This window comes from Siphateles boraxobius, unplaced genomic scaffold (genome assembly GCF_051911475.1).
Source record: "Siphateles boraxobius isolate OS27281-9 unplaced genomic scaffold, OSU_SipBor_1 130, whole genome shotgun sequence".
Taxonomy (NCBI): domain Eukaryota; kingdom Metazoa; phylum Chordata; class Actinopteri; order Cypriniformes; family Leuciscidae; genus Siphateles; species Siphateles boraxobius.
In genome coordinates, this window is record NW_027508734.1 from 39,857,344 (window position 1) to 39,871,366 (window position 14,023).

At 38.1% G+C, this 14,023-nt stretch overlaps 1 protein-coding gene across 2 annotated transcripts in view; it reads left to right on the forward strand.

Annotated features, from left to right (window-relative positions):
• Nucleotides 1–14,023, forward strand: part of map1aa (microtubule-associated protein 1Aa) — a 38,999-nt gene that overhangs the window by 14,051 nt on the left and 10,925 nt on the right. For both annotated transcript variants that reach the window (XM_077229432.1, XM_077229433.1), the window contains 2 exons: nucleotides 11,775–11,857; nucleotides 13,829–13,969. In XM_077229432.1, the coding sequence (XP_077085547.1) occupies nucleotides 11,775–11,857; nucleotides 13,829–13,969 (224 nt within the window). The remainder of the gene's footprint in view (nucleotides 1–11,774; nucleotides 11,858–13,828; nucleotides 13,970–14,023) is intronic.

Consider the following 14,023-nt stretch of genomic DNA (forward strand, 5'->3'; position numbering starts at 1 on the left):
GTCCTTGCGGGGACATTTTTTGGTCCCCATGAGGAAAACAACTTGTAAATCATGCTAAGTGATGTTTTTTTTCTGAAAATGTAAAAATGTAGAAAGTTTTGTTTGATGGGTAGGTTTAGGGGTAGGGTTAGTGAAGGGGGATAAAATATACAGTTACAGTATAAAAATCATTATGTCTATGGAAAGTCCCCATAAAACATGAAAACACAACGTGTGTGTGTGTGTGTGTGTGTGTGTGTGTGTGTGTGTGTGTGTTTACCAGTCCTTTACACCTGTTTTATCATTATTGTTCAAAGAGCATGGCATGACCAAAAGCACAAGCACTGTTTTTTGTCCCTGGTCATTAATCCTCAAAAGAGATTATGAATGCAAATTATTTTTGTATCATTTAAATGGTGCCTTGAAGCTTTCAGTTTATTTGCATGTAACAAATCATTTCCAAAATGGGCACTTTAAGGCCAGTGCCCCTCTGTGCTTTGTTCAATTGATCCCTTTTTATCCCTTTTAGTCATTTATTGCATTTAAATGAGCCATTTGTATTAAGTCAACTCATATTCCGCATTCATTCGCTCCAGCTGTTTACAGCGTAATGGGGTCCATTACACCGCAAGAGCAAATCCATATGAATGAGAGCTCAACACTTGCTTTTCTATAAGGGGACTCTGTCTCCCTTGCTTGTTGACAAGTATTTGATCGAGATAAACTTGTTGCAGTGGTTTCAATGGTACGGATAGGCCAGTTCCAATGTAGTGCTCAGAATTTCACTGCTATAAGATTAAGTGGCTTTAATAAGATTGCAGCTGCTTATTGAATCACTACCCCTAGATAATGGTTTAAAAAGTGTTTCACACCTCTCTCTCTCTCTCTCTCTCTCTCTCTCTCGTCCTGTCTCTTCATATCACACACAGTGTGATTCAGAGACAGCTGAACAGCGATCAAGGACAGGGCAATGAGATAACATTGGCTCAAAAAATGTAATACTTCTCTCGTACAGAAGTTTAACGGTTATCTCTGTTGTTTTCAAGAACTTGACATGATTAAAATAGTCATGATCCAACAACAGCTGAACATTTTTAAAATGTAAAAACTTTTGATTCACTTTAAGGATAATGAAGTGTTGAAACATTCAGCCACGAGGCGATCACATTTAGACCTCATTTTCCCCGATGAGTGAAGAGCCAGTCTTGCAAGTAGCCTATAGTTGCAAATATAGTCAGGAGCAACTTCTATCTGGTGGAAAAGCTAAATTAGCTCATATTGCCATATCTACTTTTAAATTATGATCTTTTTATACAAAAGCACGTTTCACTGTTCCAAAATGAGCTAATTTGTGATTTAGGAATAAAGATTTTGGAGGCATCAAAGGCAGATATTAAGTGTGACTTTAGAACTTTTTAAGCCTGTGAGGCAATCAGGGCATTAAAAAAAAGGTTGGTTCCGGTTGGTTGTCAGTTGAGGTCATGGGTCGGTAGGGTTTTTTTTTTTTTTTTTGTCCAGTGGCAGCAAGGGATAGGAAGGAAATTATTATTATTATTATTATTATTTTTATTTACAGTAGCGATGGAAAAGCTACTCTATTTTTTCATAACATAGCCTACCTGTAGCCTACATGTACTCTACCACCTTGTGTGTCCCAGCATGTTACACACACACACACACACACACACACACACACACACACACACACACACACACACACACACTGATTTTAAATGTGTGCGCGGGGGCAAACGGGACGTCAGACGTGAGTTCAGTGTTGGAAAGATCAGTTGTTTTAACCATTCATTAAAACGAATCGGTTCAAATGTGTCATTAGTTCGCGAATTGGACATGAGTTCATTACTGGACGTGTGCGCGTTGTGTGATTATCCCGGCGGTTAGGACATCCCACAAGATTTGTGTCATCACAGAAAACATTTCATCACTGGATAGTTTTTTCGTTTATTTAAAGTGTGGTTTATATGTCAGCTGAATGTGTGGAACGCTTTTCAGATAAGGCAACGTATTTTAGCACAATTCCCACCCAACGGTAATTTAGGAAAAAATAAATCTCCGAATGCTTCACATGAAACTTTAGTCTTCCGACCTCGCCATCGTGTCGATTTATTTTGATTAATATGTGCGAGGGAGAGAGAGCAAGACAGTGCTTAGTTTTGAGACGGTGAAGTCTATACTTTCGCCTGGCTCCGCAGAGAGAGCGCGCGCGCGCGACCGGGGCTCTCTCTCTATCTCTGCTCGTTCAGATCATGCGCCCTGTCACAAGCCCAGTGCATCTACATGACAACAACGATGTGTGAACGCCCGTGGCTGACTCGTTTGTTCGCATTGCTGGAGAACAACAGGCTATACAAATACGGTGCTATACAAAAACATAAATTATAGTTCGCCTCAAAGTTTTTTATTTGTGTATTTATTTAATTTGTATTATTTCTTCCCCAAGCTCATAAAATATATTTGGGTCGCACATAAATTGACAGGGTCGGTCGGAAACCGGAACCAAACTATTATTAACTTATGCCCAGTCAGTTCCACTAATTTCTTGCTGGTGAAAGCGTGTCAGTCGCCTGGATAACTTGTGCTTATCATTTAATCCTAAAAGCCAAAATTGCTGGTGAAGCTTAAAATGCAAAGAGTAGGCTAAAAATTTTCTCTGGATTGTTGTCAAATCTGCATTTGACTTTTACCAAATTAGTCTTAGCAAGAGTAAAATACATCTGACCCCATTTGACAGTGTTTTACATTCTCAGTTGAGTGATACTGAATTAGCTAATTTTAGAAACCATCTGCTGAGCTGCTAAATATTACTGTAACTGTGTACATGATTCAAGTGAATATAAATCTCTTATGAAAATAAGTTTTTCTGAAATAATATTTTATTGTCTGGTACTGAAATAACAGAATTTCATACCATCCAGATCATAATAAACAGCATATGTCATGTCCAGTGTCTGATTATTAGACTATTCTTAACATTATTTAGTGCAAGCCGATAACTGTTTGTGGAAAGAGCTTAATTTAATTGTTTGCTTTACAACCAATTTGTTCCATTTATTATTAACTTACAAATTAGATCATTTCAATGTAAATGAAATAAACTGATTCCTAGCCTATATAAAAATCTATCTTTGGAATAATGTTCTTATAAAAGCACAAACCACTTCCACATCCTGACATGAATTAGAGTATAATTTACAAATGCATTTCTTCAGAATGGTAGTAAGGTGAAGTTGTGTGTATACTCAATGTCACAGGAGACCATGCAGCTTGATTAGCTGCTCATAATGTTATCTGTTCTCCGTCTCAAAGTAAAAGCACATCTGAAGGTCATGTTGACAGCTGTCCCAAAGCATCTTATTGGTTCTGAAGGAAAGGATGTCATAATGATGTCAAATGTCTTGAAAGTCATTCAACCTAGCATATAAAGGACCAGAATTATTTGGAGTTTATTATAACAAGCTACAATTCCTTAAAAGGTTTCCATTTTCAGATAAACATTGAAAATGAAATGATGCTGTTAGTGTGAGTCTGAAGGTTAAAGTGTGTTAGCACTATTTTTAGTCCATTGCTACCATCCAGAGTCCATAGTGTGATCTGCCAGAAAATCTGATCCACACTCTTACATTACTTTTTTGAAGTTCAAATGTGCTGCATAACACAAGAATTAACCTCACAGGTTCATGCACGTCAAGCGAACATGCTTGTGATTCCGTTTACCACAACTGATGTGTGAGTTGATGAATGTTTATATGTGAATAAAAGCTGAAATTTAATCTGTTCATCATAAATAAATTGAGTCTCTTTAGAAAATTTGGACTAAAACGCTCTGAAATTTTTGAAGTGTCAAAGTTTCAGTTGTGCAGCAGTCAATGGAGGGACAGAAAGTATGAAAAAAATATCTTCCATTTGTGTTTCGAAGATGAACGAAAGTCTTACGGGCAGAGGCGAACCAACACTGAGTGGGGGCCCCAGGCAAAATTAATCAATGAGGGCCTTTATATATATATATATATATATATATATATATATATATATATATATATATGTGTGTTTTATATAGCTATGTTTTATATAGCTATGTTTTATTGCCTTTTATAGATATTATTATAAAAAATTCAAAAAGTAGACAAAACAAAGAACATCTAACAGAACACAAGTTGTTTATTTTTTACAACATTATGTGCTTATTTCTTAATTAACGAAATGCCAATCTTCATCTTTATAACAGAAGATACAATACAACAATCTTCAAGATACGGTAAATCTTCAAATGTGTAACCGATTTAGGCACTAATCACTTATATTCATTTCTGCTTAAATACTGGGTGAATGGAGGAAGCCTATATTCAAGCGCATGCATAAATCTTGCCGCAAAAGCAGGCTAATGATAATAAATATGTCTTGAAAAAATGAAGATTTTAATTGTTTATTAATAAACTAGTGTTTTCTAAATTAGTGCCAGCTGCAAACATATCTCCATACATCTCCCCTGTAAAGTGGATGCGCCTTTAGAAAGAAATGCACCTTTCATACGGATTACATAATCAGATGATATTTGCTTTCAATTCCAATTTTTTCGTTTAAAAGTGGACATTTCAATCTTTATATAGATATATTTATCATGTATGTGAGGCTAGTATAAGCTGTGTTTCTGTTTATTTTTGAGACACGCTCCAGTTCATGGAGACGATGAAAGCGCGCCCTGATTGTTTTATTTTATTTTACAAAAGCACAACGTTTTCTTGTTATTGTGAGTTTACACACATAAAAGTAAAATTGCGACTGATGCATTATTCTTTTCCTTGTGGCCAGAAATGATAGAGTATTTTAAGCTATTTCCACTGTTTATAGGAAAATGCAAGTAGCCTAATCGCACCGGCGCCTCCATGTCATACATTGCGCGCTCCACACTCCGCACAAACACTTTGATATGCGCCTAATAATAACGAACATTTATCCAGGTTAACGTTAGAGTGAGCGGCCATACCAGACGGATAAGTCCTTTTCATGTTTAACAAATCAAATCATGCATTTTCTACATACATACATAAGCGCTGCTCCAGTTTGAAAAAGGCTGCTGAGGCGAGACGGTAAAACATAACCAGTTTAACGAGAAAGGGGCCCACTAAGGGGAATGCAGAGATGTTGCAGCGTCTTTATATTAACATTCCTGATTGTTTGAATGATCAGCCATCGGGGGCCCCCTTAAAATGCGGGGGCCCAGGCAATTGCCTGGCTTGCCTGCCCTATTGTGGCGCCTCTGCTTACGGGTTTGGAGCGACATGAGGGTGAGTAATTAATGACAGAATTTGAATTTTTGGGTGAACTAACCCTTTAAAGGTGACACATTATCCCCCTTTTCACAAGATGTAAAATAAATCTGTGGTGTCCCCAGAATGTGTCTGAAATTTCAGCTCAAAGTACCCCCCAGATCATTTATTCAAATGTCCCTCTTTTTGTGTGAGCAAAAAACGACTTTTTGTGTGTGTCCCTTTAAATGCAAATGAGCTGCTGCTCCCCACCCCCGTTCAGGAGACAGCCGATCCTTACATGAACTTCGGATACTCCGGCAATAACAAAACATCCGAATCTCATCTAAATCTCAGAACATTAGTGGAGTGCAGCCTTACAAAGATATTCAGGAATAGTTTGCAACTTTTAGAGTGCACCTGGACATTTCTGAATGGTTAGTGGATATTTATGTTGTCGTTGAGGAGTTACATTGATTCATCTCATGAACTTGCATGTACCGTCAAGTTTAACTTTTACACAACTTACACAGTTCCATGAGGTCTTTATAAGACAGCTGTGAGATTTTGTGGTCAAACAGTGTTCTGTGCTCGTCTGTGCAGCCAACGACAGAACAGTTTGAATGTAGCTGTCACAGATAAAGGGGTATTTTTTTTTCTAAATATGTCAGTTATTTATTTGTGAAAAGGTATTTTTTTTAGGGCTGGGACGGTTACCGCATTACCGCAATACCGTGGTCACGTGACTCCAACCAAAAAGCTTGTCACCGTCATCTCCGAAAAAAAACAAAAAAAAAACATTGGCCTGCATATGTGCACGTTGTGTCTAATGACATGGATTCATTGATTCTAATGACATTGTGTCTTGCATGGATTTAAGGTTTTCTAAACAAAACTTATCAAAAGATGGAGCAAATCCGATCTTTCGCGAATTGGGGAGCGCAATGTTCCATGACACAATAACATTCCATTTGTATTAGAGATGCGCGGATGGGGTATTGTTATTTCATCCGCAACCGCATCACAAAACTCGTCATCTGTCCGCACCAACGTTTTTTGATCAATTTTCGAAAGTGCATCTACGGCGCTGACTGTTTTAAGGTCTATGAGCGATGCAAGGCGCTGCTGCCGTGAAGCTAGAAAGCTCTTGGCTGTTCTATAAAGCAGACTGATCCAATGCAGCAAAGATATTTAAAGGGATACTCCACCAGTTTTTCTTATTAAACTATGTTATTGCCTTAACTAAGGCGAGTTGATACATACCTCTCTCGTCTCAGTGCGTGCACTATATCGCTCTGTATTGCCGCAAAACTATGTTAGCACTTAGCTTAGCCCATGCATTAAATATGGGCCAAGCAGAGAAGCGACCAAACACTTCCACGTTTTCCCTATGTAAACACAGTTACTCGAGTAGTGTAACTTGACCTGGGCTGGTGACACAAAATAAACCGTTGCGCTTTTCTAAGCGTTTAAAATTGATGACTATATTGTATGGCGGAATACCATAACAAGTGCTTTTGAGCACTTCGACTTGGCGCAATAATATCTTCACTCGTGAAAAGTCCTCTTACCGGCTCCCGCTTCATCTCCCCCTCCCTCAGACTTCCGTCAATACAACCAACGTGACATGCGCCGGTAGTAGTAGTTCGAGCGGAGTTGACGAAGTAACAGGTTGTTGGAAGCTAGTTTGTGTACAATAATGGTTAAAGCGTGCATCGTAAAGGGTTGTGAAAATAAGGAGAATGTACATAGTGCTGTCATTTTTCACCGAATTCCAACACACCACATACAGCGGGGAGCTTGGTTAGCTGCTTTGAACAAGAATCCCAAAACACCATTGATGACTCTGAAGAAGTGGCGTGTTTGCTCCGAACATTTCACAAAGTTCGCAACAGTCACACTTGCACCACCAATAGGCTTTATGCACAGCTTCACTACTTCCTGAACTTCAGCCAGACCTTTGTTTCCTGTCTGTCATTATTGGACAAACTGATTAGTCCAGGTGTGCCTGATTATTGTTACTGAGGCCAGGCACACCTGAATTAATCAGTTTGTCCAATAATGACAGACAGGAAACAAAGGGCTGGCTGAAGTTCAGGAAGTAGTGAAGCTGTGCATAAAGCCAATTGCTGTTTGCCCGTGGTCTTTCGCCAGCTCCGGTCTGTTCTGGATCATATCTTTCTTGCCTCTCACGGTCCATAAGAGCTAATTCCTCCTCCGTGTACTCGGGTTCAAACAGATATGGCTCTGGGTCTTCTACAAAGAAGTCATAATCATCTACAAAGTCCGCCATTGCAAATGATCTGCAGTTTGCTAATAGCACAGGTAGTAAAAGTCACGTTGGTTGTATTGACGGAAATGTCAGAGGGAGAGGAAGCGGGAGCCGGTAAGAGGAGTTTTCACGAGTGAAGATATTATTGCGCCAAGTCGAAGTGCTCAAAAGCACTTGTTATGGTATTCCGCCATACAATATAGTCATCAATTTTAAACGCTTAGAAAAGCGCAACGGTTTATTTTGTGTCACCAGCCCAGGTCAAGTTACACTACTCGAGTAACTGTGTTTACATAGGGAAAACGTGGAAGTGTTTGGTCGCTTCTCTGCTTGGCCCATATTTAATGCATGGGCTAAGCTAAGTGCTAACATAGTTTTGCGGCAATACAGAGCGATATAGTGCACGCACTGAGACAAGAGAGGTATGTATCAACTCGTCTTAGTTAAGGGAATAACATAGTTTAATAAGAAAAACTGGTGGAGTATCCATTTAAAGGCTAAAGTCCCTAGTATCGCCTATTGGGTATGTTATATCCCCAGAATATCAGCAGTGAACTCCGTCTACGATCGGCGCACAGGGATAAAAATAAATAAATAAATAGCCTATAACGCACGCACATTGGCAAACCTGACCTTACCTGACTAGGCTACTGTAGCCTAAAATGTTATCATTTCATTTTGAATTTTGTTTAAAAGTTGACATTAAGCTTTCTATTTATTTCTCATGTCTGTGAGGCAAGTTCATTTATGAGACGAGCTCCAGTTCACACGCAAGAGATCGCACCCGCGCCTCCACGTCCTCCTGATTATATGTCTGCTATATTTGCTTCTTATTTATTAATTCCAGGCAATTAGTTAATGAAACAGTGATTAAAATTAATATACAATTTATACAAAACGAAATTTTATTTTAAATAAGGCAAAACTAAATTTTTACTTAAGTTTTTACAAAACAAAACTTAATAAAGTGGTCAAAATCATGTCTGACCCATCTTATGATCCTACTCATGCTGTTCACTTTACATATAATAGAAATATATTAAATGAAAAATAACATTATATTATGTAAACATAAATATGGAATATCATTTTTGTAATTAAGACATGTTGGAAAAGGTGTTCATCTTTCATTTCCAATGTGAACATCATAATATTCTCCTCAAAATGATTAATTCAATGCTAATGTATCTGAGAATATTCTTAAATAAGGAAATCTATTCAGTGTTTGGTTCATGTCAAATTACTGCTTGATGTAGGTGACAATATTTAACAAAGTCTCTCTAGCAAAAATGACTTCTGGTGTGTGCGCGAAAGTCTGTTTTTTCTTTGTATTTAATGCGGTTTACCGCATTACCGCGGGAATATTTTACTTTCAACCGCGGTTAGAAAAAATCCATACCACCCCAGTCCTAATTTTGTTTATTACAAATGTTGTATAATGTGTTATGAATGTTCATTTGGAAATTGTATTTGAGTATTGCAGTAAGTTGGTAATAGCGAGCGACACCTACAGGTGAACAATGTGTTATAACTTGTTATAACTTATGTGATTTAGTTAGCTGTGTGTACACAAACTAAGAGGTGTCTGATCGAGAAGAATATTTGCATGGAAAAAATGTCTCCAATGTCTCTTAATGTCCCCTGGATTTCTGATAAGAAGGCGAACACGGTATGTTTGTTTATTTTTTTAATTTGCAAGTTAATGTGCTTTGCGTGTTGATACTGATTTAATAAGCAATGGACTTGGAAACTGTGATATGGACAGAAATACACTCACACATTATGCATCTAATTTAATTTGTTTCAGTTTTTCACGGTGTCATAATGTAAAGATGTTGAAAGATGTCAAACAATACCCATAGGGTGTCATGATGTTCAAGTGGTGTTGAAATAAGGTCACGATGGCGTGACGCGAGACTTCTTATGCAAAGAAGATATTAAACGTTAAGACTAGGGGTGTCGCAATATACCGGTATTAACGATAATCGTGATATTCAAAGCTTGAAATATCGACATCGTGTTAATTTAGAGTGTGACAATATACCGGTATTGGCGATAACCGCAATGTTTAAAATGAATAGGACTTTTCTGATAAGATGACACGTATACTCCAGCGCCAGTTGAGGTGGCAGTATTGCACTCGCATCTATCAAATAAGAAGAAGACGCAGCGCGCGCCCGCGCAGCCACTCTGAGAAGAATGTTGTCTGAGCGAGAGAAAGTAGGTTCGCCAGTATGGGAGTTCTTCGACTTCAAAGAAAACAGCACATTAAAGGGGGTCACACACCAGACGAGAAGCGCAGAGAATTCTTTAAAATTCGAACACATTATTTCCTAGGAGTTTACACTCACCATAGACAGTAAAAGAAAGACACACACACACCGACGGCACCATTCAGCGTCTGTCCGCGGCGCCCAGCAATGGCTCGGATTTTCATGTGAGATTCTCAATTCATTCAGTTAACGGATGCGCTCTGACTGAGGTAAAGTGTTCAGACTGCAGACTTAGCAATTATTGTATTTAATTGTACAGCACAATCATATCATAGTAGCCTACAGACATTATCTTAATTTCACAATGTCCTTAAGCAGAACAATATTGCTGGCCATGAACTGAGAAAGTGCGCGTCCGGTGTGGTTCACGCGGCGCAGAGCTACGCTTCTCGTCCGGTGTGCGACCCCCAAACCCAATCTGCAGAATGTGTAGCTATCAACCTTTTTACCCATCCCCGTGTCCATCACCCTGCGGATTACGCTATTTTACAGAGAGTAAACTGCGATTATTTTACTAGTCATGGAATGGGAAATGTGACTAACCTGTTAACAGCGGGTTTCTGTTTTCATATGTTTAAATAAAGGGTGATTATTAAATACTCTGTTTTCTTTGCCCGTCTTATTTTCGTATTTTTGTATTTGCACTTGTTTTGTTTTGTTCAAATCTGCATGACTTGCACCGGCGCAACAATAGGTTTAAGAGCTTTTCAGTTATTCAGGAAACATTCAGACAGTGTTTCGCTCCAGTTTGAAACCAGATATACTTCACATGCTTGTCTTACTTCACAAAAAAATGCATTAAAATATTGAGAACACAAGAAGTAAAAATGCAAAAAAAGAAAAATTAAATAAACTAAGTGAAAATTAATTTGACTGATTTGACATTTTTCCCCCATGGTTTCTATAGATATCGCGATATATCGATATCGTGAATTACTTTGGCCACAATAACTGTGGTGTGAAAAATCTAACACCGTGACAGCCCTAGTTAAGACATCAGTTGAAGCGTGAATCTTTTAATCAGAAGAAAACCTTCAGGAGCCGTTATACTACATGTTTTGCTCAAACTTTTGCCATTGCGTTAGAACTGGTTAAACTTTTGTTGCTTGCAAAACCCAAAATGATGGCACCATTGGTGGAAACGTGCTGATTAAGGGGCGGTTATATCATAATAAGATCCCCTTCCAACGTCAGAGGGGGGGGCGAAATCTGATCTGCATATTTTTTTAAATGCTTGCCGAAACAAAATGACTGGGTTGTCACTTTTCACGTTTCCTGGGTTGGTAGATGCACCAGGGACCCGTTTATAGCACTTAAACATGGGAGAATTTAAGCTACTGAGAGTATGTGAGGACTCGGAGCCCAGTCAAATCCTCAGTGTGCTATTTAAGTCCACATGCCCTTGCTCCTATCTCACTGCTGTGAAAATTACCCTATAGGAACCCTATAGAAAGATCTAAAGCAGTGACGTTTTTAACAGCCAACAAGAGCTATGTGCTTATTATAGCCTAATAATGCACAGGGTCACATTTTTTGTGTGTGTGTTTCAACTGTGCGATGCTGGATTTACATTTTCAGCTAGAGAGAGTATTTTTTCACCCTTTTCAGAAATGCTGCAATGCGTCGTGCAGCACCAAGACTGGGTCAGTGTAACGCAGCTGGCGGCAATAGCCAGCTCACCATCCCCATGGCAACAGCCAATAGATTTGCTTGCAGGAGCTTTGCAATATTGTTTTGATTGCATGGAATTGAGAAGACTGCTTTCACAGGATTAGTGTATTCTTGCACAGGAGAGGGAAGAGACAATGAATGGAAAACAGTAATTAAATGCATGGAGGCAGTAATTGCATCATTCCTGGGTGCAACCTTTATCTCTAATGTTTCTCAATATCAGATGCAAAATTCTTCAAAATAAATTGTATTGTCGAAAAAAATGTTTTAAACATTCGTTGTTTTCAACAAATTTTTTTTATTTTCTTTTAGGACAGAGACTTTTGCAATATAAGAGTGATGTCCTGGAGACTGTTGTGTTGGTGAATCCTTCTGAGGATAATATTGCTATAGAGGTAATTGTAAAAAAGCAATTTTTTTCCCTCTCCAAGTTCTTTCAACATCTTATTTGCATCCGACCACATACACATCTAAGATATAAATTATAACGTTAAACTGTTAAAGGCACAATATGTAAGATTTTTTCATTAAAATATTTGAAAACCACTTGCACAGTGTTATATAATTTTGTTGACTTGTGTAATTACATTATCCCAAATGTTACCAACAATGTTTTAATCAAGAGAAGTCAGTTATTTTAACCAGTGTAACGTCCCTTCTCATTGCTCCACCTGTCAATGACGCCATATCCATTTTACCCTCAATTTTACTTCCGTAGAAACCATGGAAACACCACAGGTGCTTTAAAATGTATTGTGTTTTATTTGACAGGTGAGCAACTGTTTGGATACCTTTATCGACAGAAAACTAATCATTGTTATATAGCTCAACACGGATAGTCTTATTGTTTGAATCTCTTGTTTCGTTGATTTCCCAAAAGTAACATGTTTGTACAATGCATCGAAGACAACAATTTTGTCTTGGCTAACATAGCATAATCAGAAAGAGCAGTATTTTGTAGTAACAGTAATACATTTTCTTTATCATACAATATACTTTACAATTAATAAGAATGCCGTTTAGCAACACAAGTCATCCAGGTTTTATTAATATGATAATCTAATATCGATCTAGTTTACTTCAATGTGCAACAAGTGTCTCATACCAGTCACCGAGCAAACGCACAGAGTAAAAATATAACTTTAAACATACTCAAATGTATTTTTTTTTAGTATGATTGTTCTGACCCTGGAATTTTAATTCATTAAATAAAGTGACCTGTATGAGTAATAATTCAGCACTTGCTGAATTTTTCATTATTATGAAATTAAATAATTTGAATTTAAGTCATCAAAAGTAACTGCAAAGTTCAAGTTCAGGGAGGAAGGAGGCGGGAACTGGCAAACTTTAAATGTGACTTTAATTGTAATAGACAATTAAAATAATAATTTTAATTTAATTGTAATAGACAATTGTAAACAACAAAACGAAAGTAGTGCCAGCAGCCGACTGTGGCATATAAGCATAATTAAAACAGCAACGTAAAAAGCCCCAGGCCTCCCGTGCCCTTCACTGCCGTCATTCCTTGGGACCCTGCAATGCTTCATACCACAGTAACATGAATAAAACTTAGGCCCTGTTTATACCTGGTATTAAGATGTGTTTTGGTCGATCAGATCACAAGTAGACAAAGGAGACACATACCTGATTACATCTGGTGTTTTAATCCATCTCTTTTGTCCACTTTCAACCACTTCTGTCCTGGTCCGGGGAGGGTCTATGGGTGGGTAAATGTATAGGGTTTTTTTTAGATCTTTCGATGTAATGGACGAAATATGCTCACGCAATTTACATATGTACGATGGAAAAACACACAGAGAGCAGAAGCTGTCATTTCTCCTCTGATAGCTGCAAGACCAAGCTGAATGCTGCAAGTGCGTGTTAGAAATCAGAAATGGTGAAAGAACATTGTACTTGGTACATTTTTCATCTCCAAACCAAACTTGGGTCTTCAGCTGACAAAGTTTAAATCCGACTGGGTTAGCGCGCTTCCCGTAATGTTTACGTGTTTAGGACCTCTAGAAGTGGTTGAAAGTGGTGTAGCTCAAAACGTTTTAGACTCGTTTTTAGCACCTGTATTTAGTGTCGTCCACATGATCGACTAAACCGCATCTTAATACCAGGTGTAAACAGGGCCTTAAATACATCAGCTCATCCATGAACATGATTTCTGCCTTGAGTCCCGTCAGATTGCTTTCCATCTGCTGGCTGTGGAGGTGAAGATGACAACTCCCATGATTTCATGCTTATTTAATGGCATCATCAAGCTACACTTTTGTTATTGTTTTGAATAAGCAGACTCTAGCAGTGAAACTTACAGACTGTGCCTTTAAATATAACAATAAATGTATTATCTTTTTTTCTAGTTCAGAACACTGCTCTGTGACTCAGCAGGACATAAGTTATTGGTCCTAAGTGGGCAAAGTACTGAACAGACTGGTGACATTATCCTGCAAAGTGGAGTGTTTGGTTGGAAAAATTTCTCTGACATTCTCTCAAGTCGTAGGGTAAGTAGCTATTGTACCATTACCAATCCCATAATACTTCACACAGCACTTAAG